General features: G+C 43.3%; 1 protein-coding gene and 3 non-coding genes across 6 annotated transcripts; all 4 read right to left on the reverse strand.

Annotated features, from left to right (window-relative positions):
• Positions 1-178: 178 nt before the first annotated feature.
• ABT1 (activator of basal transcription 1) lies at positions 179-12,698 on the reverse strand. 3 transcript variants are annotated; one of them, XR_011563439.1, is made up of 4 exons: positions 12,422-12,698; positions 11,551-11,756; positions 10,909-11,395; positions 179-349 (listed from the first exon to the last, which is right to left on the reverse strand). XR_011563439.1 is itself a non-coding variant. In XM_019986129.2 (3 exons), exons 1-3 carry the CDS (start codon positions 12,660-12,662, stop codon positions 11,015-11,017), a joined length of 828 nt encoding a protein of 275 aa, XP_019841688.1. In that variant the 5' UTR covers positions 12,663-12,698; the 3' UTR covers positions 9,578-11,014. The 3 variants fall into 3 exon arrangements, 1 of the variants encoding a protein (XP_019841688.1); XR_011563440.1 differs by lacking the exon at positions 179-349 and adding an exon at positions 6,894-7,339; XM_019986129.2 differs by lacking the exon at positions 179-349 and having other exon boundaries at positions 9,578-11,395.
• TRNAN-GUU (transfer RNA asparagine (anticodon GUU)) lies at positions 6,191-6,264 on the reverse strand. Its single transcript has one exon. It is a non-coding gene; the product is annotated as a tRNA-Asn (tRNA).
• Positions 12,699-23,992: 11,294 nt separating the features above from the next.
• TRNAY-GUA (transfer RNA tyrosine (anticodon GUA)) lies at positions 23,993-24,082 on the reverse strand. Its single transcript is given in 2 exon segments — positions 23,993-24,028; positions 24,046-24,082. It is a non-coding gene; the product is annotated as a tRNA-Tyr (tRNA).
• Positions 24,083-24,400: 318 nt separating this feature from the next.
• On the reverse strand, positions 24,401-24,490 carry TRNAY-GUA (transfer RNA tyrosine (anticodon GUA)). The gene is given in 2 exon segments: positions 24,401-24,436; positions 24,454-24,490. It is a non-coding gene; the product is annotated as a tRNA-Tyr (tRNA).
• Between the last annotated feature and the right edge of the window lie 3,196 nt (positions 24,491-27,686).

The raw sequence follows: 27,686 nt of genomic DNA on the forward strand, positions 1-27,686 counted from the left end.
ATCAACAACAAACATACCAAAAATTTACAGATATTTGGAAATAAAAAATAACCCATGGGTCAAGGAATAAGTCAAGTGAGAATGAAAATATTTAAACTATAAGATAATAGAAGGATAACATAATAAAATCCACAAAAGAAAATACACATACAAAATTGTATGAAGGAAAACACAGAGCTCTGAAGAGAAATTTATTTATTTTTTAAATTTATTTGGCTGTGCCAGTTCTTAGTCACAGCATGCAAACTCTTATTTGTGGCATGTGGGTTCTAGTTCCCTGACCAGAGATCAAACCCAGGTCCGCTGCAGTGGGAGACTGAGTGTTAGCCACTGGACCATCAGGGATGTCCTGAAATGAGAAATTTAAAAGTCAGGGATCCGTTTCCACATTAATCAGATAGAAAAAAGAAAAAATTCAAACCAAAACAGTAGAAGAAAGGAAAGAGTAACACTAAGAGAGTGAAAAATAATTAAAATATAATAGCAAAATAGGGAAAATGAACAAAATAAAAAATTGTTAGTAAACTTGACAAACCTCTAGCAAGCTGTTGGGAAAGTAGCTGGATGCCCCATGAGTCCTGATGTGCCAAGTTTTCTCTGCTTGAAAAAACTTTGGTCACCCTCCTGAACCTTCTCCTAGGCCCGTCTGTGCACTCGCTTGAGAATTCCAGTTTTAGCAAGAACAGTGTGTGTCAATTTAACCAGAAATCCACCACCATGACCTGTGATTGCCCTCAATTTCTGATCCATTTCCTCATCCTCCACCATCCCCCAGGTGATGTCTGATCTCTGAGGATACAATAAACCTGGATCTACAGGTGTTTCATAAAATCTGGAAAATGGAACAAATGTTTTGTCAATGCAGAGTGGAGAGCTGTCGCCCTAGAATACAGAATGTACCAGAGAATAGTCCCTCTAGTGACAGAATCTAACAGAAAACCAGCCAGCAAAGGGGAAATGTGTTTTGCAGAATCACAGCCCAAGCATCCCCAAAGTGCAACACACAATTGGGACCTATGAGATTCATATCATATACTTTTATGCTAAGCTCACGTGCTTATATGAGTTTTCCTATTCTAGATTACCCTACTGAAAAGATTTTTAAATCTTATTTCCAAACTTTATTACATGGGTAACTTTATGTCTTTACATATTTTCTGTAAAGTAAATTCAATAGAATTATTTCGCATGTCTTCTACCTATTCTTTTATTCCCTTGGGCTTCAGATCCAAATCTGAGTATCTAGACCTGTCTCAGTTACTGAGAACTTAGAGATTTTCTGCTTATCCCTTTAAACCATGATTCTCAGAGTTTCTTCTACACCCTAATTTATCATGCTATTTTTGATAATAACTTTTAAAACCAACTAAAATATATTAGGTGAACATCAAGCTACTCTCACATCTGTCGATGAATTATAGTAAATAATATTTATGACCTAGAAACATGACCCTTGCACTTCTAAATTTCTCCAATGAACTGGACTGTTCATATCAGACTCCCACTTAAAGTTTCTTTATAGAAGACTGCTGCTGCTGCCAAGTCACTTCAGTCGTGTCCGACTCTGTGCGACCCCATGGACAGCAGCCCACCAGGCTCCCCCATCCCTGGGATTCTCCAGGCAAGAACACTGGAGTGGGTTGTCATTTCCTTCTCCAATGCAGCAAAGTGAAAAGTGAAAGAGAAGTCGCTCAGTCATGTCCGACTCTTAGCAACGCAGCCCACCAGGCTCCTTCGTCCATGGGATTTTCCAGGCAAGAGTACTGGAGTAGGGTGCCATTGCCTTCTCCATTATAGAAGACTAGTTAACAATAAATTCTACATTTATACTATCTCTATGGGGATGTAATGGACATAATGTAACATGGGATTAATATTTAGACATGCCAAAACACTAAGATTTAAAATTCAATCAAGCTTCCATTTGATCTAAATTTATAACCACTTAACTAAGTGAAGTAATTGAGAATTACTTTATGTAAGGGAACAAAGATTCCTGGCTGTTTCCAGACCTTTGGAATGAATTTTTTATTTTAAGGTTCAACTAACCCTAAGGATGAATTACTTATATTTTCAAAGTTTTCAAATACATGCAGAAATCCAGTGGTCAAGGGAGAATAACTCGTCATCATAAAGGGAGAATGTGTTGGGTCCAGGAAATCACCTGAGGGAACAAACTTTTGTCAGTGTATGTTTTCCAAAGAAGGGGTAGCAAATGGAAGTCTTTGGACCACGAAATGTCCCTGTGATTCTTGAGAATGTTTAGCACTCTGGTTGTGAAATAGTAGAGCTATGCTTAAGCCAGCTCTGCTTTCAGGTGGGAGAGATGCTCCTAAATTGAGAACATCTTCATGGCATTTCTATTGGGCTCTATTTCTAAAGATGATGGACCATGTACTTTATCAATTTAAGCTGTATTAAAAACTCCTGAAGCTTCCTGAAGATTCAGAAAGTCTGCCAGTCAGGAACCTTTTTCAAAGAAGATCTGGATCAGGAATCATCCTTTGAAGATAATTTGCTTCTGATCCTAGGATTCTTCAGGTTCTCACAGGGCAACTTTGGGCTCTGGATTTCTCGGCCAATCCAAGTTAAACTTCATCCTTCCTTGGTGATCTCATACTTCAGAAGATTTCTGTCACCGTAGGCCTTTCTGAAGTGCCTCCTTTAGAAAAGGCGCCTGTGGATCCTCTTCTAAAGTCACATGTGATCTTGATTTCAATATAGTTTTCATCTGTTTCTCTGCCTCCCTCTCTCTCCATGTCTGTCACTTGTACTGATTTGTACTGTGTTCTTCCGTCTCTCTCCGTGTCTCAGATTCCCTCACTGAGGTCCCCATAAGTCATACACCGGTCCCTGTATACAGCAGAGGGGCATGAAAATATTTGTCTCTTCAGATTGGTCTCTCACGCACCAGCAGACACTTTTAACTTACTGATTTCCTGAGACACCTTCACTCTATCCCTCAGTTATTCAGTGAAACTTTTCCAAAGACAACTCTAGGAAACATTTGGTAAGATTTTCACTTAATAAGTAAAGATTTTCAGAACCTGATAGGGAATCAGAATCAGAAAGTAAATAAACCCACGGACAAAGTTCCTAACAGATCACAAGGGAATGGCAAAGCACTTCAGTATTCTTGCCTTGAGAACCCCATGAACAGTATGAAAAGGCAAAATGATAGGATACTGAAAGAGGAACTCCCCAGGTCAGTAGGTGCCCAATATGCTACTGGAGATCAGTGGAGAAATAACTCCAGAAAGAATGAAGGGATGGAGCCAGAGCAAAAAGAATACCTAGCTGTGGATGTGACTGGTGATAGAAGCAAGGTCCGATGCTGTAAAGAGCAATATTGCATAGGAACCTGGAATGTCAGGTCCATGAATCAAGGCAAATTGGAAGTGGTCAAACAAGAGATGGCAAGAGTGAATGTCGACATTCTAGGAATCAGCAAACTGAAATGGACTGGAATGGGTGAATTTAACTCAGATGACCATTATATCTACTACTGCAGGCAGGAATCCCTCAGAAGAAATGGAGTAGCCATCATGGTCAACAAGAGTCTGAAATGCAGTACTTGGATGCAATCTCAAAAACGACAGAACGATCTCTGTTCGTTTCCAAGGCAAATCATTCAATACCACAGTAATCCAAGTCTATGCCCCAACCAGTAACACTGAAGAAGCTGAAGTTGAACGGTTCTATGAAGACCTACAAGACCTTTTAGAACTAACACCCCCAAAAGATGTCCTTTTCATTATAGGGGACTGGAATGCAAAAGCAGGAAGTCAAGAAACACCTGGGGTAACTGGCAAATTTGGCCTTGGAATACAGAATGAAGCAGGGCAAAGACTAATAGAGTTTTGCCAAGAAAATGCACTGGTCAGAACAAACACCCTCTTCCAACAACACAAGAGAAGACTCTATACATGGACATCATCAGATGATCAACACCGAAATCAGATTGATTATATTCTTTGCAGCCAAAGATGGAGAAGCTCTATACAGTCAGCAAAAACAAGACCAGGAGCTGACTGTAGCTCAGACCATCAACTCCTTATTGCCAAATTCAGACTGAAATTGAAGAAAGTAGGGAAAACCACTAGACCATTCAGGTATGACCTAAATCAAATCCCTTATGATTATACAGTGGAAGTGAGAAATAGATTTAAGGACCTAGATCTGATAGATAAGAGTGCCTGATGAACTGTGGAATGAGGTTCATGACACTGTGCAGGAGACAGGGATCAAGACCATCCCCATGGAAAAGAAATGCAAAAAAGCAAAATGGCTGTCCGGGGAGGCCTTACAAATACCTGTGAAAAGAAGAGAGGTGAAAGGCAAAGGAGAAAAGAAAAGATAGAAACATCTGAATGCAGAGCTCCAAAGAATAGAAAGAAGAGATAAGAAAGCCTTCTTCAGCGATCAATGCAAAGAAATAGAGGAAAACAACAGAATGGGAAAGACTAGAGATCTCTTCAAGAAAATCAGAGATACCAAAGGAACATTTCATGCAAAGATGGGCTCAATAAAGGACAGAAATGGTATGGACCTAACAGAAGCAGAAGATATTACGAAGAGATGGCATGAATACACAGAAGAACTGTACAAAAAAGATCTTCACGACCCAGATAATCATGATGGTGTGATCACTGACCTAGAGCCAGACATCCTGGAATGTGAAGTCAAGTGGGCCTTAGAAAGCATCACTATGAACAAAGCTAGTGGAGGTGATGGAATTCCAGTGGAGCTATTCCAAATCCTGAAAGATGATGCTGTGAAAGTGCTGCACTCAATATGCCAGCAAATTTGGAAAACTCAGCAGTGGCCACAGGACTGGAAAAGGTCAGTTTTCATTCCAATCCCAAAGAAAGGCATGTCAAAGAACGCTCAAACTACCGCACAATTGCACTCATCTCACACGCTAGTAAAGTAATGCTCAAAATTCTCCAAGCCAGGCTTCAGCAATATGTGAACCGTGAACTTCCTGATGTTCAAGCTGGTTTTAGAAAAGGCAGAGGAACCAGAGATCAAATTGCCAACATCCGCTGGATCATGGAAAAAGCAAGAGTTCCAAAAAACATCTATTTCTGCTTTATTGACTATGTCAAAGCCTTTGACTATGTGGATCACAACAAACTGTGGAAAATTCTGAAAGAGATGGGAATACCAGACCACCCGATCTGCCTCTTGAGAAATTTGTATGCAGGTCAGGAAGCAACAGTTAGAACTGGACATGGAACAACAGACTGGTTCCAAATAGGAAAAGGAGTACGTCAAGGCTGTATATTGTTACCCTGCTTATTTAACTTATACGCAGAGTACATCATGAGAAATGCTGGACTGGAAGAAACACAAGCTGCAATCAAGATTGCCGGGAGAAATATCAAGAACCTCAGATATGCAGATGACACCACCCTTATGGCAGAAAGTGAAGAGGAACTCAAAAGCCTCTTGATGAAATTGAAAGTGGAGAGTGAAAAACTTGGCTTAAAGCTCAACATTCAGAAAATGAAGATCATGGCACCCGGTCCCATCACTTCATGGGAAATAGATGGGGAAACAGTGTCAGACTTTATTTTTCTGGGCTCCAAAATCACTGCAGATGGTGATTGCAGCCATGAAATTAAAAGACGCTTACTCCTTGGAAGGAAAGTTATGACCAACCTAGATAGCATATTCAAAAGCAGAGGCATTACTTTGCCAAAAAAGGTCTATCCGGTCAAGGCTATGGTTTTTCCTGTGGTCATGTATGGATGTGAGAGTTGGACTATGAAGGAAGCTGAGCACCGAAGAATTGATGCTTTTGAACTGTGGTGTTGGAAAAGACTCTTGAGAGTCCCTTGGACTGCAAGGACATCCAACCAGTCCATTCTGAAGGAGATCAGCCCTGGGATTTCTTTGGAAGGAATGATGCTAAAGCGGAAACTCCAGTACTTTGGCCACCTCATGCGAAGAGTTGACTCATTGGAAAAGACTCTGATGCTGGGAGGGATTGGGGGCAAAAGGAGAAGGGGACGACAGAGGATGAGATGGCTGGATGGCATCACTGACTCGATGGACTTGAGTCTGAATGAACTCCGGGAGTTGGTGATGGACAGGGAGGCCTGGCATTTTGCGATTCATGGGGTCGCAAAGAGTCGGACACAACTGAGCGACTGACCTGACCTGAACAAATCACATCCGTCAAAGCCGGCCCTGGGTGGGCTTGAACCACCAACCTTTTGGTTAACAGCCAAAGGTGCTAACTGATTGCGCCACAGAGCCAGACACTATAGAGTTTCTTTTCCAAGGATGTTATTTTTTGTTTAAACTGTATATAACATTTTAGAAATGCATCTTTTGCTGGGTAATAATATAGATATTATCCCTAGTAGAGAAAAAGTGGAGTGTCAATTAAGTGGGCTGGGATGCGTAACTGTTGTTTACCCAAACATGAGCTTATTCTAAGGAAAGACATCCAGACAGAACTTATTCTCATTTCAGTGAGAGAGTTTTCGCTAATAATTCAATTGACGGAAAACCCCTCGAAGGATTCCGTAGACACGAAGATAAATTAAATGGGAAAGACACGAGTAAGAGCAACAAAGATGGGTAAATAATTTAGAAGAAAATCTGTTGTTAAGTTTTCCAATAGAAAGTTGGAAAAGTTGAGGGGAAACAAATGACCATCACAAAAGCCAAGCCTACCAAGTTGTTCCTTGAAAAGAATTCAGGCGAGGGCTTCCTTTAGGTGAGTAGTTTGGGCACTTTCACATTTAGTTAAGTGAAAGCCGTAACTCTGGTCTCCATTGTCTTATTATTTCATATTAACTAGTGCTTTATTATGAATTTCTGTCCTGAATGTTCAAATGGGTGCAATAGTATCAATAAAATGTACCTAAAAGTGCACGGCATTTTTCATTAGGTTGTTTATTTTCTCTTTATATATATAGTATATATTATATAAATATATAAAAATATATTTAAAATATAGACCCTTAACTCAATCACACACAGTAGCTCACGGGTGGGATGAGTGGGCAGGAACTGACAAGAGTCCCAGTTATTCTCAGGTCCCTTGAGACCAGTCCTGGGTCACTGCCTGGTCTTCGCCCTGGAAGCTGCCACCCATTGAAGCCCTCACGCACTGAAGCCCTTGTACACCAGATGTGCTTCTCAAACACATTTTCTTGTCCTTCCCTCCCCTTTTACCCTTCCCCTGTGGTTTCTAGGGTAATTCCAACCACTCCCTCCCATATCCTGCAGTATCCTGAGACACAACTGGTGTTTGTGCCTGCGCCAGGCTCCTTTGTAAGTTCTTCTGCATCCTCCTGAGTGATTTCACGCCTGAGAGGGGAGGCTGAGGAAAGGGAAAGCCAAAACACTTTACATTGCTGTTCACGGAAGCTTAGTTCAAGTCTCACAGGTATTCCGCATTTTAACATATTAAAAAAAAAATTAGAGCCTAGAAAAGCAAACTCTTTAACCGATTATTTTCCATTTCATTCCCCCTGGCTGAGTTTATTACTCAAATCGCTTTGTGTGTGGTGAAGGAAATGGCAACCCACTCCAGTATTCTTGCCTGGAGAATCCTAGGGACAGAGGAGCCTGGTGGGCTGCCATCTATGGAACCACACAGAGTTGGACACGACTGAAGTGACTTAGCAGCAGCAGCAGCAGCAGCTTTGTGTGGGTGTGAGAATGGTGGACACATTTACCAAAAAGGAAGAAAATTACCACTTCTGCTGGGAGTTGGAGGTGGGACTCCCTCTTAAAGGTTGGGAAATCTAATTAACACAGAATCTTCCTCTGCTGAGGATAGGGTCACATCAAATAAACCCATCTAAGTTGAAAGCATCTGTAATTCCAAAATGCATTTAATATACCTAACCTACTGAACAGCGTAATGTAGCCTGGTGGTGGTGGTTTAGTTGCCAAATCTATCAGACTAGGCTCCTCTGTCCATGGGATTCTCCAGGCAAGAATACTGGAGTGAGTTGCCATTTCCTTTTCCAGGGGATCTTCCTGACCCAGGAATCAAAGCCGGGTCTCCTGCATTGCAGGCAGATGATTTACCAACTCTACCCTAAATGTGCTCAGAACACTTTCATTAGTTGGGCAAAATCTAACCTAAAGCCTATTTCATAACTGTGTTGATTATCTCATATTATTTATTGAATACTGTACTGAGAGTGAAAAGTAATCATTTACCCTTATGATTGAATGGCTGCCCAGCTCCAGGAGAGTATCACACCACTTATCAATGGCACTAGCCATGGAAAAGATCAAAATTCAAAATTGGAAGTAGTTTCTACTGAATGTGCACCACCTTTGCACTGAAGATAAAAAATTAAACACTGAACCATTTTAAGTCAGGGACCACAAGCAATCCACTGAAACATTAACTCTTAGGGAAACGGCACATTCCTGAGGCTTAGACAAAGGGTTTTTCCCCTTTCAACTCTATAGTATTGTTACAAGACTACTTCCAGAGATAAGAAGAACAATGTAAAAGTAAACTGAGGAAGAGTGCTTTGTGATTTTTGGACATTTTCAGGAATTTCATATGCCTGGACACACCTATCAAGAGCCCTCCTACTCTCTTTAGCAGAATCCCATTCCTCATCTTACCAATTTATCATTTTCTGCAAATGCAGGGTCCTACCTTCTTGGATGGTGTGTAACTAAGTTGATTCAAAGAATTCATTGCAACAATAGGTTCCTAACTTAGTCTAACAGTCTAATCATATAGGGGATGGTTGAGTGCTGTATCACCCAGTTTGCAACACTTGGTATTAGATTAATCCATTCATATTTGCAGTAACTCTTCACTATATGTTACATGATGTTCATGCAATAAACATTTACCATATACACATAGGCAAAGCAACTGGGGAAGATGCTGGTAATAAAAAACATTAAGGAGCAACTTGTGTCACATATAAGCCTAATTTTAATGATGGAAATGTGGAGATGATATGATTTTGTATGCTTGTGTATTAAACAAGTAAACTCATATAAAAAACTTAAGCATTGTTCAAATGGGGACAAAACTGGAAGTATAAAAAAGGTATTTTCCTTTCAAAGGGCTTAGAAGTGAGGGAATCACAATTATAGTTCCTGGGAAATCGATTTCCTTCCACCCATTCTTATTTTCATTTTTCACTCCACTTGTGACTTACCCACCCATAGGTTTGAGCTCTACATGCAGAACTGTTTAAACTTGAGATTGAAATGCTGACTTTGAATATCCTTATATATAACATCAATCTGGAAACACAAGTTCATTCATTCAAAAAATTAAGCCCTACGTGTGTTTTACTGTTAGTAACTTAAGTTTCTTCATCTTCGTATTCTCTATGTAGGAGAAGTGACAACAGATACTCAGAACTTTGAATAAATGAATATAACAGCTTGTCAGATTCTGAAACTGGATCTTCCTGGTTCACATGGAAGACATCATGAAGAGTCCACATGGAATAAACCCAAATGAAATGAGCACAGATGTGTTTGTGTGCTGAGTTTTGAGGACTGTGAAAAATGTTACACCTAACAGATAATTCATTTCTTTCCTCCCAAATAAACTGCACTTATCAAGTTGAGATCTTAATAAAATTTGGTTATTTAGAGCCAAAGTAGGTGAATCCACTTGACCCAAAGAACACAATGATAATTACATTGATGACAGTTAAGCAGAAAGAACAAAAAGAACCTAAGAAAATAAATGGCACAAACAAAACTCAAATGACTTTACTATTATTGCTCTAACACTTCCTGTAAGTTTAAATAGCCAGAATTTTAGTCTATTATGAGGCTGTGTATAGATATTTTTCAGTTTTTTGTTGACATCTCAGTTTTCATTTCCCATCAGTGGCTTACATGCATTCTATCACCTCCAGAGCTGCTTTGCATGTTGTTTGTGAACCTTCCCTTGTCTAAGCATAGACAAAATGTATAAATGCACCAGAAGGACATTATGTGTGCACAACTACCTCCTAGGCTTTGCCCACCTTCACAACAGTCTGAACCCAACACATCATCCATGGAGTTTTGTTTGCAATTATAGGAGTTTATCAGGCTCTTTCAGACTTTGGTTCACTTCTCAGGATGTTGCTGACTTTCCCAGATAGAATCAATCAGGCCTTCCCATGGCCTCACTCTACCTCTTATATACATCTGGCATGATGCCTACAGTACTTCTATACATTTATTTCTTAAACATCTGTCTTTTTTAGCAGTCTATAAGACTTACACCAAGGGCCATGTGTCCTCATATAGTGACTTAGTAAACGTTGAATTAAATAAGTGTTAACAACAAGGCCTAAGAAACTGATTAGATAGGTAAATGTTGAATTAGATAAGTGTTAACAACATGGCCTAAGAAACTGATTAGATGGAAAACTATCCAGATTAAAACGGAGGGAGGTATCCTGTGTCCAGAAGATGGAGTGAAGGTGGGTGAATTCTGTCCAACACACAAGTTGGAACTTATCCAATGACCATCTCCACCCCCCCACGCCATAAACTACAAAGGTATGTTTAAAAATATGTATTTACATATCTTTTTCTATTCTATAAATATATTTTGAAGGTGGCTCCCAAGCCACTCTAGCCCATTAACCCCTGTCCCTATTAATCTTTTCTAAACAAAAAGGATGTTGCTGCTGCCCAATAATGTGGTTGGTAAACAGCTGTCTGGACTAGCCATTATCACTCTAATTCAAGGTAAAGGCTGTTCCTGGGGCCAGAAAGTAGGACTTTTAAAGGGTCCCAGTGGGCAGAAGGCAGGAAGCCAAGAACTGAACAAGGTAAAACAGACATGAGCAGACTAGCATAATCATGCTGGTAAGAACTAAGTGCCTCAGCCAGGCATGTACAGGAGCTGGAAGGAGGAAGAGGAGAGGCCTACAAAACTTCTGAGGAACTCACCAGACTCCTGGTTTGAGAAACACAACAGAATGTCCGCCTGGGTAGTCATTATAAGGTAGACAGGACGCTGGGCTGGGCTAGGAGGTGGAAGGGGCCTCTCTGACCCTCAAGAGTTCCTGGCCGGTGAGGAGTTCCCCCTGCTTTCTGAGGGTGTAGGGGCTCCAAAGATCTTGGCAAGAAGCCCTCGGTTGGAGCGGGCCTGGTCCTGAGCGTTAGCCAGGCGAGCTCGTTCACGCCCCCCTGGCCGAGCTGCCTTCCGGGCCCTCATCTCCTGCTCAGTAGGACGCTGGGCAAAGGCCCAGGAACCATTCGGGCGGGTAGAGTCCCCATCAGCCGCAAGAAAACGCTGTCCGCGCTCCACACTTCGAAGATAGAAGTCAGTCTCACGCTTGGCCTGGGCAACCTCAGCCCTCAGACGCTGCCTGCGCACCTGGCGCTCAAAAGCAAGATGCTCGCTGAGGTGGGACCAGGTAAAACGGTGCAGGTACTGTGGACAGGAAAACAAGAAAAGATCTGAGTAGGGCAGATCACAGATGGGGAGTTGATGGAAGGGATGGGCGCCAAAAAGATGATAAGGGTGCGTGGGCTGTGGCCGCGAAGGCGAGAGGGTGAGTGGTGCGGCAGACAAGCCAATCCCCTCACCTTGAGGTTCCACAGATCATAACGGAAGGGGCTGCGCCTGCGGGAGCCCATGGGCGTGTTGTGAAGACTGACCGCCACACGCTTGGCTACTCGCTTGTCCCGGAACTCCACCCAGCCCTCCGTGTAGTCCTTGCTGTACTTGGACCGCTTTTTCCCTCCGGCGGCGGAGGCAGCTGCTGCCTTCTTCTTGCGCTTCACGAACCCGTCTGGAGTCCAAGACAAAGCAGTGGTCAAAGAGGCCCATACAGCATCCACTCAACAGCACCTCCCACTCACCAATTCTCCAGACCTCCCCGCAGGCCAGGATCCCACCTTGTCTTTGCCCATAAGTGGCTAACTGTATAGTCCACACTTTACCCCTCATCTAAACTCAACCTTTTCCTCAAATGTTAATTCTTTTATCATTACGTCTGCCCTAATCGTTCTATTTAAAACCTGCACAGGCCCCCAACCCCAATTAGTGACTGAATGGGAGTTGGGCGCGGCCTATCATATACTGTCTCTTGACCTGGGCCTCGACATGACAAAGAGGTATGTTCAGTTTTGTGGAAAAATCACTGAGATTTTAATTCAGGCCGTACTCATTTAACAAACTGGTAAATTCGCCTCAAGAAAGTAGGGTGGGCGGAGCCGAGATTAGAATCCAAAAATTAGCGAAAAATTTAGGCTCAGCTAGGTATACAAAGCTACCCACATTCTGCATTTCAGCCTTCTAAAACGTGCGCGTCACCTACTTACCAAAGAAAACAGACGCAGGTACCCGGCTCCGTCAGCGCCTCCAAGCACGGCTGAGGCAACAAAACACGCACTGTGTATTCAGTGCCAGCGAGTACCACCCCTCTTCCCTCACCATCAAGGCCTGAGCACTTACCCTCAGCCTGGAAAAAAACACGCCCGACCTCCCCGTAGGCGCTGAGAAGGTTCCGTACGTGTAAAGGCCTAAAGCGGGGCGGGATGTGGCCCAGGTACACAATGCCCGGCACTACCCGTTTCTTGCTGCCACCAGCCGCGTCTTCAGATTCCTCCTGTTCCTCCTCTGCCTCTAGTTTCTGGTCACTCCCTTCCAGAGGTCCCAGCTCCGCGGTGTCCAGCTCCAAACCCTCTACCTCCATGCTTGCCGATACGTAAGACAGGGCAGCCGTAAAGCGCCGCGCCTCTGACGCACTCGTGTACGACAGCCTGCGTTTGGTGGGCGGGGCCGGCTCGAGTGACGTCAAACGAAAAGAAAGGACTGTGCCGGAAAGTGCAGGAACTAGCGGAGAGGGCGGAAGTAGGCAGGGTCAGCCGCGAGATACAAAGTGTGAGAGCCTTTGACTCCCGAGCTGAAGAGACAAAGGCGAGGTAGACCCTCCAGCATAATTTATCCTAGAGAATTCCGTGGTGAAATGCAAAAGGAGGGGGATGAGGCATGCTCTTCGGAAATTTTGGAGAACTATTTTGGAAGTGAAGGGAGGTTTCTTTGTATTCTAGCGGTCAAAGTAGCATTTTACCCAAAGGACTCGGGTGAGACTCCAGTTGGGGGATGGCTCAACTTCTGAAGTTTACTGAAATTTCAGTTTTTTAATTAATTAAGTTTGAGTGTTAACTAATTTTCCAAATTTAATTTAGAGATTTGAGTTTTTAAAATTTAAGTTTTGAGAATGTAATTTACCTTTGCAAATAAAAGTTTTAGAAATTTAGTCAGACTTAATGTTTGAAAATTTCACTTGTGACCTTTTCATTTAGTTAAAATCTTTTTTACTTTAAAATATTAATTTAAAATTTGATTTTGTGCATAAATCATCTAAAAGTTTTAACTTGCCACAATTTCTTTTATTTTAAAATTTGGCGCCTGTTTTACATTTGTGTTAATGCATGATTTGTATTTATACTTCTGTTTCAAACATCTATTGGCAAATGTATACTTAGCCTTGATTTAAGCCACCGCTAGGACAGGGAGCTTTATTCTCCCTGGGACTTTGTTTTCACAGTGTTGGGGTCCAGGGTACCCAAAATGTGCCTCAGTGGCATACTGATTATGTTGAATTAAAGTTACTGAAGAATCTGATACTACTCTTCTGTCTCCCTAAAAGCAAGAAATCTCTCTTGTGAAAGGTATTTCCATGCATTTGGTGGAAAGACACCATTAGCACCAAAGATATTCTAGGTTAAGGTTATATAAACAAACCTTACTTCTTTAATTTACTACCTCAAGCCTAAACTCTATTTAGATTCTTCACTAGCTGGGTACCCAGAACCTAAGTTTCTTTGTCTAAAAAGTATCAAAGCTGCCTGATTTGGCCACTTCTTAGGTCCCATTTCCATGGGACCTCCATGTTCATGAATTAAAATTTCTTTCTTTTTCTCCTGTTAACATCTTGCAACCACAGGTACTCAAGAGGAGAAGGGGAAATTTCCCCCTCCCCAACAACAGATTGGCTGTTAGATCACAAACTAATTTTCCCTCTGTTGTAGCCAAACACTCCAGAAAGCAAACTCACTCAGAAGGACAGCATGAAGGAGTGGAGTGCAGTTTATTATACCAGCGGGTCTGAGGCAGAGTTTCCTCTTTAGCCAGGGTTACCAACCAATTTTTGTGACAACCTTTTATGCCCAAGGTGTATGTGCCCAAGCCCACATCTGCAAATTCTTTAAAACCCACTCTGGACAATGTTAGTAAGAGATAATCAGGTTTTAGCCATAAATTCACATTCTAAAGCTATCTGGACATACAGTTTACCCCACATCAATAGGTATTATTAAGATTTCAGAAGATAGTGATTGATTACATAGTGGGCATTGCGTTCCTTCTGGCTCCGGGAGGTCTAGGTACAGGGTCTGCCTGGTCTGGTTTTTATCCATCCCGGAGACCTGTTCAGCCGCTGGTATTTTATCTCCATGGCCTCCCAGATATACAGTCCAAAAGTTTGCTGAGAGTGTAAGATGGAGTTCCTTTTCTTTTAAAAATGAAGTCAGTCCAGTCAAGGCAACCTGCTCCTTTAGTCTTTCATTCCCCTCTCTTGATGCTCTTAGCTTCTAACGTGAATATCACTTATAGGGACATATTGCACATTAGGTCTTTTGGCATGTACTTGGGTAAATGTAGTCAATATCAGCGACACAAATTGGACAATATACTGGAGAATACAAGGTCCACATAACAAAATTAACAGAGCAACTGTAACAACAATTGACAGTTCGCCAATCCCCCTTTATCCATGATAAAACAGAAAAGGTACTGAGTCATCTGACATTTGTTTTACATGAGCTTGTGTATCTCTGAGAGCTTCAGTAACGTTTCCAGACAAGACTGGGATATACACACACCACTCAACCTTTATTATGGCACAAGTCTCTCCTTGAGCAGCGGTCAAGATGTCCAAAGCCATTCTATTTTGAATTACTGCCTTTCTCATTTGTATTTGTTCAGTATTTAATGCTTGAATTGCCCTCAGGCTGTCATTTAGGGCCCTTTGGGTGAAATTAGTTAGGGCTTCAACTCTAATCATTGTACCTGTAGTGCCCAACGAAGGAACAAATGTAGCAGTCAAATAATCATACCAATGGAAAACTGATCGTGACCATCTGGCCCGTAGGGAGGGTACATTTATGGGGTCCTGTATTGTTGGCCTAATGTTCCCATGGGCAAAGGCCAGACCTAAAGTACATCTTCCTACCCACACTTAGGTACCCATGGCCACAGATTGGTCCTGCATAACCAATGAGTGCTGTTTGGAGCAATCCACCTGATTCCGGGGTTGACTCCCTAGTCCGTCCCAGGCCATTGGGTGGATTGATTTGGATCATAAGTAATTTTATACGTCTTATAACACTGTTCTGTCCGTAGAAAGCCCATTGGCTTCAAGTCCTTTTTGTCTATTGTCTGGTTATTATATCCAGTAGTGTGTACAGCCTGTTCCCAGCAAATGTCAGCTATCATAACAAGTTGTCCCTTTTCTGGAGTAATCTACATAGATTCATTTCATATCTGGTAAAATTGGTCAAAATACCTGTTTTTTTTTTAATTGTTTGGGCATTGGCTATCACATAATATTGATAAGCATTTTCTGAGCTAAGAATACAATTAAAATGTATCCTGTGGCCTTTTGTCAGATCATCAGCCTTTTTATCAAACCAATGGGTAGTGGCTGCTGTAATGACAGTTTCCACATTCGACTTTTGTTGTTTCATCTGAAGAAAATAGTCACATAAACTAGGCATGTCACCCCTTCGTAGAGGTGACACCCACCATGGGAGTCCATCCATGATGGACATGGGCATAGCTCCACATACCCAGCAGTTAGATCTATTGTGGAAGTCAGCATAGGAATGTGCCCATGAGATGAAAATGTTGTCTTATGCTGAAATTAGGGTTAGTCCCAGGATACCAGAAAGTCCGTGTAGTAGGAGTTGATTGCGGAGCTTCATTTTTTCTTTTTAAGATGATCTTGGTTTCACGGAGATCAGCGAGGTCCTTTTGTATAGTCCACTCGGCATCCTCCAGGTCTGTGTGGTATGTCCTCTTCACCCTCGTGTGATGGATCCAGGGAGTGACACCTGCAACTTTAACTGCCTTAGGTGTAGTTAGTACAACAGTATATGGATCTTTCCAATGTGGGGCCAAGGAGTCATGCTTCCAGTCCTTGACCCACACTTGATCACCGGGCACAAATTCATGAATCTGCTCCCCAAGGGGGAATGACATCCATTCTTGGACAAACTTAGTTACCTGGTTTATCACTTTACCTCATTTTTCCATCCTCTGTGAAATCCCATCCCCCTCTTACATGGCAAATTTGCCAACACCTGTCTTACTATGGGAGGGGGTCTTCCATAGACAGTTTCATAAGGAGAATAACCATGGGAACATGAGGTCATTCTTAATTTGAGCAAGGCCACCAGAAGTAAGTCCATCCATGAACCCTCAGTCTTTATGATCCATTTTGAAAGTGTATCTTTTAGGGTTTGGTTAGTTCTTTCCACCATTCTGGAACTCTGGGGTCTATATGCTGTATGTAATTTCCATTTGACATTTAGAGGTTTACATAGTTGTTGAATTAAATTGGCTACAAAAGCAAGACCATTGTCTGAGCCTATACTGGTTGAGAACCCAAATCTGGGGATTATTTCTTGAATCAGACAATGAGCCACTTCATTTGCTTTTTCAGTTCAGGTGGGGAATGCCTCCACCCAACCTGAAAAGGTACGTACCACGACTTGTAAATAATGATAATACCAGTAGGGTTTCATTTAAGTTAAGTCCACTTCTAAATGTTCAAAGGGCAGAGTACCCTTTAATTGTATTCCCAGAGATTTCTGCTTATGTCCGGGGGTAGCATTGACCTCTGAGCAAGCAGAACAGTTCTGGGATTCCATTTTACACAAGGAAGAAAGCCGTGGTATTAAAAAATATTTCCAAATTAATTCTTCCATTTTGTCACATCCCAAGTGAGTAGCCTAGGGTACTGAGACACTAATGAAGAGGCCAATATTTCAGGAACTAGCAACCTGCCATCCAGCAGTTCCCATCAGCCCTTTTCATTCTTGGTGGCCCTTTGTATCTCAGCCAGCTGGTCTTGGGCCGGGGTATACTGTGGGACAGTTGAAGTTAACTTGGGCATTCTCAAGAGCACAAAAGCCTTAACAATCCCACCCCAGTGACTCCAAATTCTTCAGCGGCTTATTTTGTGGCTCCATCTGCCTGTCGATTTCCCCCCGCCTGCAGGGTGCCCTCTTTTTGGTGAGCCCAGCAATATATTATTGCTACTTTTTCAGGTTCCCATACAGCATCTAGTAGGGTCAAGATCTCTTCCTTGTTTTTGATGTCTTTACTGTTAGCTGTTAAGAGCCCTTTCTCCTTGTATAGGGCCCCATGTACATTGCAAAGTAGCAAAAGCATACCTGGAGTCAGTGTAAACGTTGGTCTTCTTACCTTTTGACAACTGGAGGGCCCGAATGAGAGCCCATAATTCAGTCCGTTGAGCAGACCAGTGAGATAGCAGAGAACCAGTCTCGACGATGCTCTTTTCTGTGACTACCACATACCCCGATAGCCATTGTCCTTGTTTCACCAGGCTGGTGCCATCAGTGTACAGGACCCAATGTGAGTCCAGGATTGGCTAGTCTCTCAGGTCAGGTCTGCTAGCATAAACTTCTTCCAGGATTTCTTCACAATTATGTGAGGGTCCGCCTTCCCCCATAGGAAGGAATGTAGCCAGATTTAAGGTCTGACAGAGCTCAATAGTAACATGGGGGTTCTCACATAAAAGTCCCTGATATTGGGTAATCTGCTACGTTGACAACCATTTGTGGGGTCTCCTCATAGGAGAGCATTGACCTCATGGTGGACCTTTACAATTAAGTTTTGGCCCAAAGTTAGCTTGGATGCTTCTCGGACCAGTAAGGCAACCACGGCAATCACTCGAAAGCACCCGGGCCACCCAGTGGCAATGTTGTACAGCCGTTTTGAGAGATAGGCCATTGGTCTATCCCACGTCCCCATAGCCTGGGTTAATACCCCCATAGCCACTTTGTCTTTTTCAGTCACATAAAGAGTGAATGGTTTAGTAAGTTCTGGCAGACCCAATGCAGGTGCCGATGTAATTGCCAATTTTAGCTTTTCAAAGGCCTGTTGCTGCCTCTCAGTCCAATTTCGTGAATTCCCTTCTGGCCCTGTTAGGAGTTCATATAACGGTTGGTCCATCTGAGAGTATCCTGGGATCCAAATTCTACAGAACCCAGTGGCTCCCCCAAATTCTCAGACCTATCGTCAGGTTTTTGGTCATGGGATTCTCAAGATTACTTCGTTTCTGGATTGGTCCAACAGTCTTTTGCTCCATCTCAGGACAAACCCCAAATATCTTACCTCCTCCTTGTAGATCTGTGCCTTTTTCCTCGAAACTCAGTAGCCCGTCTCCATCAATGGTTCTAGCAAAGCCTTAGTTCCTTCCCAGCAGTGTTCTTTATTCTCTGCAGCCAACAGCAGATCATCCATGTATTGTAGCAACCAGTATCTAAACCTTCCTGGCTGGAATGAATCCAGATCGGAAGCCAAGGCTTCCCCAAAAATGATCGAGGAATTCTTAAATCCTTGTGGGAGGCAAGTCCAAGTGAGCTGTTGTTTGGTGCTCCCTGCTGGATCTTCCCATTCAAAGACAAAAGTGGGTTCAGGTACCGGAGCAATGTGGATACAAAAGAATGTGTATTTTAGATACAGGCAAGTATAGGTCTTAGCACTCGGTGGGAGGAGACTGAGTAAGGTATATGGGTTAGCAACAGTGGAGTGTAGAGTTATCGCTGTTTGGTTGACCTGTGTGAGGTCCTGTACAGGCCTGTAGTCCTGTCCCCCTTCCTTCTTAACTGGCAAGATCAGTGTGTTCCAGGCTGACTGGCATTCAATCATGATGCCCACCTGCTGTAGCGTATTTATATGTGGAAAGATACCAATTCGTGCCTCCAGCGGTAACTGGTACTGACATTTCCTGACTGGTATGGCACCAGGTTTGAGTTCTCTTACCACTGGAGCTTAATGTTTGGCGAGCCCGGGCGGGGGCAGGGGGGAGGGGAGGGGGAGGGTGGATATCTTTCGCCCAAACCTCAGGGAATTGTTGGATTAGCTCTCTCTCTCTGGATTGTTTAACCCATCAGGTTTCCCTTCTGAAAGATCATGCAACCTCCATTCATCTTGAGGGGTTACCGAGAGGGAGAGTAAATAGGTGGTCGAGCCCACTGGAGAGTGGGTCTTTCTTGGGGGGAAAGGTCACTTGTGGCCCCAACTTAGACAACAAGTCTCTCTACAACAGAGGTACTGGGCATTCAGGAATATACAAGAATTCATAAGTCACTTGATGCCCCCCACCCCAATCTGGCATTTTTGGGGTAGACAGAATGGTTAGTCAGCTTTTCCCTGGTTACTCCTACAGCAGTGACCTTCTCTGGGGAGCCACCTGTTCAGTCACCACTGACATTTCTGCTCCAGTATTCACCATAAAGTCAATAATTTGGTCCTCCACTTTTAGTTTTACCATGGGCTCTTGGGGACCTTGTGTCTTTGAGCCCCGGCACCCCTATTCAGCTTCCAGTTCAGCCAGCCCGAAAACAGCCAATGCCAGTTATTTTTCCCAGCTATTCTGGGGCATTCATTTTTCCAATGACCGAAGCCCCGGCATCGGGCGCATTGATTTGGTTGCAGGGCGGTCCTGGGCTTCCTTGTAGGAGGCTTGCCAGGAGACCAACACTGATTTAGAGGGGGTGGAGGTTTTGGGGAAGGCCCAGGGAGGGGCCTTCCCAAGGCCTGAGCCAGTAACGCGATCCTCTAATCTGCTCTCTTGTTATCCTTCTCTCCGTTTTTTCTCAGCCTTCTTTTTTGCCTCCATGTCTCTGTTTCTGAACACCTTATTAGCAATGTCAATTATTTGTCAGCTGGTCGTGGCTAATACTCCGTCTATCTTTTGGAGCTTGCGTCTGATATCAGGGTAGGCTTGAGATACAAAGGTTGTATTTATCACAATTTGAGACCAAGCTGCCTCTGGATCTATTGGTGTATAAAGTCTATAGGTCTTGCATAGTCTTTCATAAAACTCAGTAGGTGTTTCGGTTTCCTTTCGGACTACTTCGGTAGGTTTTGCCATATTTATAGGCTTACCGGCAGCCCTCTTGAGATCTTGTAAAATAGCCGCCCTATATCTCTCAAGGTGGCCCCTTCCTGCCTCTGTGTTATAGTCCCAATCCGGCCTTTCATCAGGGGTGGCTAATTCTGCCTACCGCTGTGGGTTTACAGTACACTCGGGGTCCACTTCTTGTAGCCATTTTCTAGCCTCAGTATGGATCCTGTGTCTTTCTTCAGTACTGAAGAGGGAGACTAGCAGCTGGATTATGTCGTCCCACGTAAGACGGTAGATTCGAAAAATAGTCTCCATCAGCCTGATCATGCCTTGTGGCTCCTCCGAGTACGGTGGAGTGAGTTTCTGCCAATTTAGTAGATCCACAGAGGAAAATGGTTGGTAATAGTAGGCGCGGGGAGGCTGGTGGTAGTTTCTGTCTGCTCCCTGAACAGGCTGTTGTAGCTCTCTGCGAGGCACTTGTTGCGGGACCCTTTCCCCCGGCTCCTTGGCGGAGCGCAGCCTCGGTCGAATTCCTGTGTCTCCTTCCCCTCTTCCGTCAGTACTCACCGGGAGAGGCGGATACTGCTTAGGAGGTTCGGCTGAGGCTGAGTCCTGTGGACGTTGACTAGAAGTTCCTACCGCCGGGATCGGAGCCTGCCGAGATGGCGGCTGTACGATCTCCGAGGTAGTTGGCGGGGGAGCAGCTGGTGGAGCCCCAGCAGGCCCTGGATCGGTGGTCATTAAGGCGGTCTCCGGTCCTGGTGGAGCATTAGGGGGCCGACGCGTCATCCAGTATGGGGGAGAGGGCAAATAGCTCCCGTCCGGATCCTGCAGAATTTCTCTTTTGTCATCAGTCGATTTTTGTGCCATTAATGTTTTCCCTCTCTCTTTTTGAATGCAGAGTCTTGCCCGAGGGGGAGGATCTCGAGCCAACCACAGCCATGAATCAATATATGGGTATTGATCCGGCTGCTCCGGCGTTCCTGTGACTACTGCAGACTGCTTTTATTGGTTTTAAGTCCATGGTGCCCTCTGGTGGCCATCCTATTCCGGGAGAGGGCCGTTCAACCTCACAGAATACGCGGAGTCGGTTAGGCGTCATGTTCACCCCATAGTCTTCTTCATATCCCTTCTTAAAATGCTTAATCATGCACTCCAATACAGTTGCCTTAGATACACTTCCTCCCATCTCGCTTACTTTCTTGGACCTTCTTCTTCCTTCCCTTTTCGTTCTGTCCACAAGTTCTCGGTAACCTAAGTACTTCTTGATATTTCCACTCAATGAAACACTTAAATTGCCATTCCTCCTCCTTCTTAATTGGGGTGAGGAGAGCCTTCCTGCCAGAAGGGGAATCGGCGAGTCTTCACCTGCAGGTCCGCACAGCCGAACCAGAACACCAAGTGGTCCAAGGTTGTTTCTCCTCTCACTTTGAAAGTCTGTTCTGCCTTGGTGGGCTTGATTGGGTGCGGATGAAAACATAGATGGATTAAATATTCCACGTCCCAGACCGTCTCCGGAAAGGTCAATTTCTATTCCCTCGCGTATCTTCCTCCTTTTAGCCTGACAACCCTGAGGGATCAAGAATTACACAGCAGATGGGACACCTCCTCGGGGAGGGCATAATATACGCACACAAAGACCAAGTTTCTTCCTCCCAAAGCTCTCTTGCAATCGCCTGGTAACAATTTACCCCAAGACGACGAGGACACCACCTCCTTTGTGACTTTGACTGTCAGTGTGTGTCCCCTATTCCCTCCCATGGGGTTGATCAGGCCCCCTCTTCCACCCGGCAGGGTGGGAACCTCCTTACCTGAGCGCCTAACTCCCCTGCCGCAGTCCACTACCCACTAACGTGAAAGATCCCGGCGTGGAGAAGTGGAATCTTTCCAGAAGGGCGAGGCGCCTTCCCCCCTCTAGAAGATCCGAGCCGCGAAGCCTCGGAGTAGCCCCAAATGGGACTTGTCTCTCACAGAGAAGAGTTTCCCGGCCAAAGCACGAAATGTTGTAGCCAAACGCTCCGGGAAGCAAACTCACTCAGAAGGATAGCGTGAATAGTGGACTGCAGTTTATTACACCCGCGGGTCTGAGGCAGAGTTTCCTCTTTAGCCAGGGACCCGACCGATTTTTGTGACAACCTATTATGCCCAAAATGTACGTGCCCAAGCCCACATCCCCAAATTCTTTAAAATCGGCTCTGGACAACGTTAGTAAGAGATACAGTCAGGTTTTAGCCATAAATTCACATTCTAAAGCTAACTGGACATACAGTTTAGCCCCACATCAATAGGTATTATTAAGATTACAGATAGTGACTGATTAGATAGTGGACATTGCTTTCCTTCTGGCTCCGGGAGGTCTAGGTACGGCGTCTGCCTGGTCTGGGTTTTTGTTCGTGCGCTGGTATTTTATCTCCATGGCCTCTCAGATATACAGTCCAAAAGTTCGCCGAGGGTGTAAGATGGAGTTCCTTTTCTTTTAAAAATGGAGTCAGTCCAGTCAGAGCAACCTGCTTCTTTCCTCTTTCACCTCCTTGAGCTGAACAACCGCTAGAACGGACTCGGCCCTGGCAGTTCCCAACTATGGCGAGGTCTTGAACGCGGTCCCTTCATCAAACCAGAGGCCGCTTTCCAGGCTCGCTCCCCTCATCTTGTGGCCGGAGGACTTGTCCGTTTGTGCGCGCTACCCGTGTCCTTAAGGCGCCAAGGTTCCTCCGACCCACATCTGCCTTGGGGTCGACTGCAAGGCGCCGCGCCCTGGAATGCGTACAAATTCTTGGGCCGGCTTCCTGGAAGGGGCTGTGGACGAGTTTGTGGCTCAAGATTTCCCATCCCGGTGGAACCAGGGAGCCAAGAAAGCCAGAGGATGCAAGCAGTAGTAAATCTACCCACAGTTATAATCCGAGATGACAGTCGTTGCTGAACAGGACTCCAAGTATATTTTCTAAAGTTAACTCGCCACGTGCTCTTTGATGGAGTGGTTCTAAAGACTAATAAACTGTGTTTCTCTAGTTCTCATATGCCTGTTTCATTCATTTATGGACGAGAACTTTCTGTTAGTTGCCTCCTACTTTTTTGGAATAGGGAGAGAAACAAAAGAGGTTTCGCTTTTAGCTCTTAACACCGAAGTCTTCAAAATACTGAGCCACAAAGAGTGAAATGAGAAAACTTTTGGGGATTGACTACAAGAATGAGGGAGGTGGGTCTTGTGCAAGAGTAGATGATGTCAGTTGCCACTGTGATGGCCACAATGGTAAATTATTCTGTGTTCTTTACCTTGGGTGTATTTGAAATTGTCATTGATAGAACGTTTATTCACATAAGTCTCAACGGAGAGCTTTAAAGGGCCATTGAACCTTTAGGAAAAATGAAAACATTGTGGTAGGGTGACCTACCCCTTTGCCATAAACCCCTTCTCAATTCCTTGAAAAATCAGTTTCTGGAGATTCTTTTAGCAACCCAGATGAAAAAAGTATTTTTTGACAGCTTCCTGTGCCTACCTCAGGTTCATTTGTTTGTTTATCTGTCTATTCCTACAAGATCATCGTGTTTAGGCTTGCAATGCTGCTAAGTCAATTCAGTCGTGTCCGACTCTGTGCGACTCCAGAGACGGCAGCCCATCAGGCTCCCCCATCCCTGGGATTCTCCAGGCAAAAACACTGGAGTGGGTTGCCATTTCCTTCTCCAATGCATGAAAGTGAAAAGTGAAAGTGAAGTCGGTCAATCGTGTTCGACCCTCAGCGACCCCATGGACTGCAGCCGTCCAGGCTCCTCTGTCCATGGGATGTTCCAGGCAAGAGTAGTGGAGTGGGGTGCCCTTGCCTTCTCCGTTAGGTTTGCAATGCTTTTCCTAAAATGAGACCTCCTTCGAGCCGGATTCGAACCAGCGACCTAAGGATAACCATCAACCAAGTTCCTACAGTCCTCCGCTCTACCAACTGAGCTATCGAAGGAGCTATTGAGCAGTTGTCTTAGAATACTTTAAATAATCTTTACCTGAGTATTGTAATTTTGACTGTTTATTTCAAAAACAGAGGCAAACGTGAAAGGTGCTAGAAATATTCTAAAATTAATATGGGTAGTGATTATATAATTGTATTTTAAAAATTAATTCCCTTGAACACTAAAGAGTTTTGCTTTGCTACCCCTGTTCTATCTGCTTTAGCTCCTCCTCTCTCAATCAAAAGTGAGTCATGAGTGATACGGTTTTCCTAAATGGGTAGGACAGAATCTTGTTATCTTGAAGCGGAGTTACTTTTCAAAAAGTGTGCTCCTTCGAGCCGGATTCGAACCAGCGACCTAAGGATGGCCATTAGTCAAATACCTACAGTCCTCCGCTCTACCAACTGAGCTATCGAAGGATCACCTCCGAGAACTTTTTTAGACTCCCTTTTCTAATGCCTATCCAGATGATTTCTGCTTTGATAATACGCATTCATTTTTAAAAGTATAATTCATTTTGAGCAGTCTTTTTAAAGGCTGAATAGGTCCTATGTCATGATCTGGGTAATTGCTTTCACGGATTTAATAAATATCTAAAATCCATTGGGTTGTACATCTAGGACGTTAGGATATTGTTCTATGTATATCTTAAAAGTTCTACCGATATCCCATGTCCTCCTCCCTAAGTATTACATACCTACTAGGGTGAATTTCTTGCATTACGCCCGATTTCCTGCTGTCCCCTCTAATTACCATTTCCTTTTTCTCTAGAAAAAAAAAAGTCTAGATTTGCTCAATAAATGATATAATTACTGAAAACACAATTAGGTTAAAGAGGATCCCTAAGTTGTGAACAGAGAAATATCTGGTGCATTTTCGTATCATTGTGATTCTCTTTCTGAAAATCTAATGGGAAATTGTGTGTGTTCATAGATCTAATGATGAAATATGTGGAGTGTCAATTTTTTTAGTTGAATAAATAATTTGGGTGGTTCATATTATATTGAATGATTACTGTGGTGCAATTAAAGTGAAACCAAAACACCTATGAAATTTAAATGTGAATATAAATAAATGGTTTTTCCAGAGAAAATTGTCAAACATTGAGGTTCAACAGAGATTGCCTTAGACTTGTGCCTAAAGCAGAAATAGACATAAATGGGGAATACACTAAATTATCTGGAGAGAAAAGGCTTTCTTTGGAAATACACTTAAGGAAAATATATTTTATAAATGTCTGTGCTTATTTATACAAATTTATGCAAAACTATACTATTTATACAAAATGATATTATTGAAAAATATTCCCAAATTTTCCTTAAATGGCAGTTGCCAATGCCTTCTATTTAGGAATATTGAGAGCATGTAGTCAATATTGAATTCAGTAATTAAATCCCTTTCCGTGAAAAATTAAGAAAATATCTAGCAACTTGCAGTGTTTCTGACCTAATAGAGAATTACCAGCTGGATAGGAGAGATCCTAGAAAGCGAAGTTTCTAATTCATTGTCCAGTGTCCTATCCATGCTTCAAATACAAGGTGGAAAATAGCAGATACGCCAAGTGTGAAAAATTCAGCATGGTGCTGGATTCAATTGCTGCTTCAGAACTGTTGTGTCTTTTGGGATGCAGAAGTTTACTGGGGTGATACTTAGAGGCGCAGGAAGCTCCCAGGAAGAAAACTGAAAAGACAAGTCCACCTTTCCTCTTCCTCCTCCTTGCATTCTCCCGCTAGCTTCCTTTTTGGCAAAGGAAGGGGATGACAGAGGATGAGATGGTTGGATGGCATCACCGACTGGATGCACATGAGTTTGAGTAAGCTCAGGGAGTTGGTGATGGACAGGGAAGCCTGCTGTGCTGCAGTCCTTGGGGTCGCAGAGTCAGACATGACTGAGTGACTGAACTGAATATAAAGCCTAGTAGTAAGTCAGCAGTGTGGTTTATAGAGTCCTACCTCCTTTATCACAAGGCAGATTAAAGGATGCGTGTCTTAGTCTGCACCAGCTGCTATGACAAAATGCCATAGACTGGGTGGTTTAAATAACAGAAATTAATTTTCTCACAGTTCTGGAGGCTGGGATGTCTGAGATCAAGATGACAACCATTCAGTTCCAGGTGAGAGCTCTCTTCCTGATTTGACAGAGAGAACTCTGATGTCTCCCATTATGAGGACAGTAATCCTACAGGATCAGGGCCCCACCCTAACTACTACATTAACCATAATCACTTTCTAATTCCAAATACAGTCACATTTGGATGTGGGAAGAACACAGTTCAGTCCAGAGCAGTGAGTTTAGAGTTCAGTCAATAGTTTAACAACTGGTAAAATGTCCGTGTGAATTTTATGACAGTATTCTTGATCTTCATTTTACTTCTAATGGAAGCTAAGAGGTTCAAAATTTAATACCTAATTCAATGCTATTGGAAACTAGAACTCCTAGCTCATGGTTGAAATCCCGAAGTTGGTCCCAGTTCATAATCAGTCATCCCAAAGCTCAATCCATGGATCTGAATTGTGGAATTAGGCCACTTTTTTCTTTTTTTCATTCCAGTTCCATATTTGCATCTCTAATATAATCATGGAAAATAAATGTTAAAAAAAAAATGAGTGGAGGACAAACTGACTTTTGTACCTGGGTAAATTCTATCCAAGGAAGAGTAAAGTGAGAACATGTAGATGGAGAGAAGGTAAGGCTGACCTTGAGCCGAATTTTGAGATAAATGGTGGGTTTCTACATACACTTGGAATATCTGAGTTTTGAACTCTTTTGTCTCAAATGGAGTGGGTGCAGGAAGGTGGAGGACTTTTTCCCACAGAAAGTTATTCACTTTTTTTTTTTAATCCGCCTTGATTGCACTGAAATAGAAAAGAGAAGCGCAAGCATTTAAGAGGATTAAGAGGGTTCTGGAAAGGCCTGCACAGCATGCCTACACAGCATAGGAACATAGAGTCACTTTCTTGAGTAAAATGCTCCATCTTCTCCATTTCAATTTTATCACTTTGCCCCAGTTTCATTGAGACTAGAAAATAAAACTAAACAATAAGAACAAAAAGTTTCTAATGATGGAATTTCAGACAAAGAAGTAGTTGATATTTAGATGTTGGAGAAGGACCTTCAAATGACTTTACTGCAAGTGATGGTCCTCGAAATGCCCAAGAGTTCTCTCTTCAGAACTAACTCTGTACAGTACCTAGCACCTAAAACAGTGCTTGGTACCTGGTACTCCGCAGGCCCAGAATAAAAAGTGGCACCTACTACTTTTGTTTTTGTTTTGCAGAGAATCCAGATCTAAGCATGTAACCATGATTATATTCTCTTCTCCTATTAATATTTACCCTTAGAAAAATAACTTGTACACCCTTGATCGAAATCGGGACTACGAAGTCAGAATGAAGGGAGGAATTTACTGGGACGCACATCCCCTCGTGACCTTGTGTCCACCGACGGAAATTTTTTTTTAAGCCAGACAGAAAGCAGATCTTAGGGGACATTTGTCCGAACTCTGGAGAATCTGTTTCTGGGGCTAGCTGAGTCAACTGGTGGAAAACTTAGGAATGAGGGAATTGTCAGGAACTATTGGGATGGCCAAAAGCCGAGTCTCATTGGTCGAGAAAC

This window comes from Bos indicus, chromosome 23 (assembly GCF_029378745.1).
Source record: "Bos indicus isolate NIAB-ARS_2022 breed Sahiwal x Tharparkar chromosome 23, NIAB-ARS_B.indTharparkar_mat_pri_1.0, whole genome shotgun sequence".
In the NCBI taxonomy this organism is placed as follows: Eukaryota; Metazoa; Chordata; class Mammalia; order Artiodactyla; family Bovidae; genus Bos; species Bos indicus.

Bases quoted from the DNA above. Each gene is read 5' to 3' on its own strand.
- ABT1 (XM_019986129.2), bottom strand. From the start codon at position 12,662: ATGGAGGTAGAGGGTTTGGAGCTGGACACCGCGGAGCTGGGACCTCTG. The intron at 11,757-12,421 runs GTAAGTGCTCAG...CTTGGACTCCAG, and splicing joins TGTTTTTTTCCAGGCTGAGG to ACGGGTTCGTGAAGCGCAAG. The intron at 11,396-11,550 runs GTGAGGGGATTG...TCCTGTCCACAG, and splicing joins ATGATCTGTGGAACCTCAAG to TACCTGCACCGTTTTACCTG.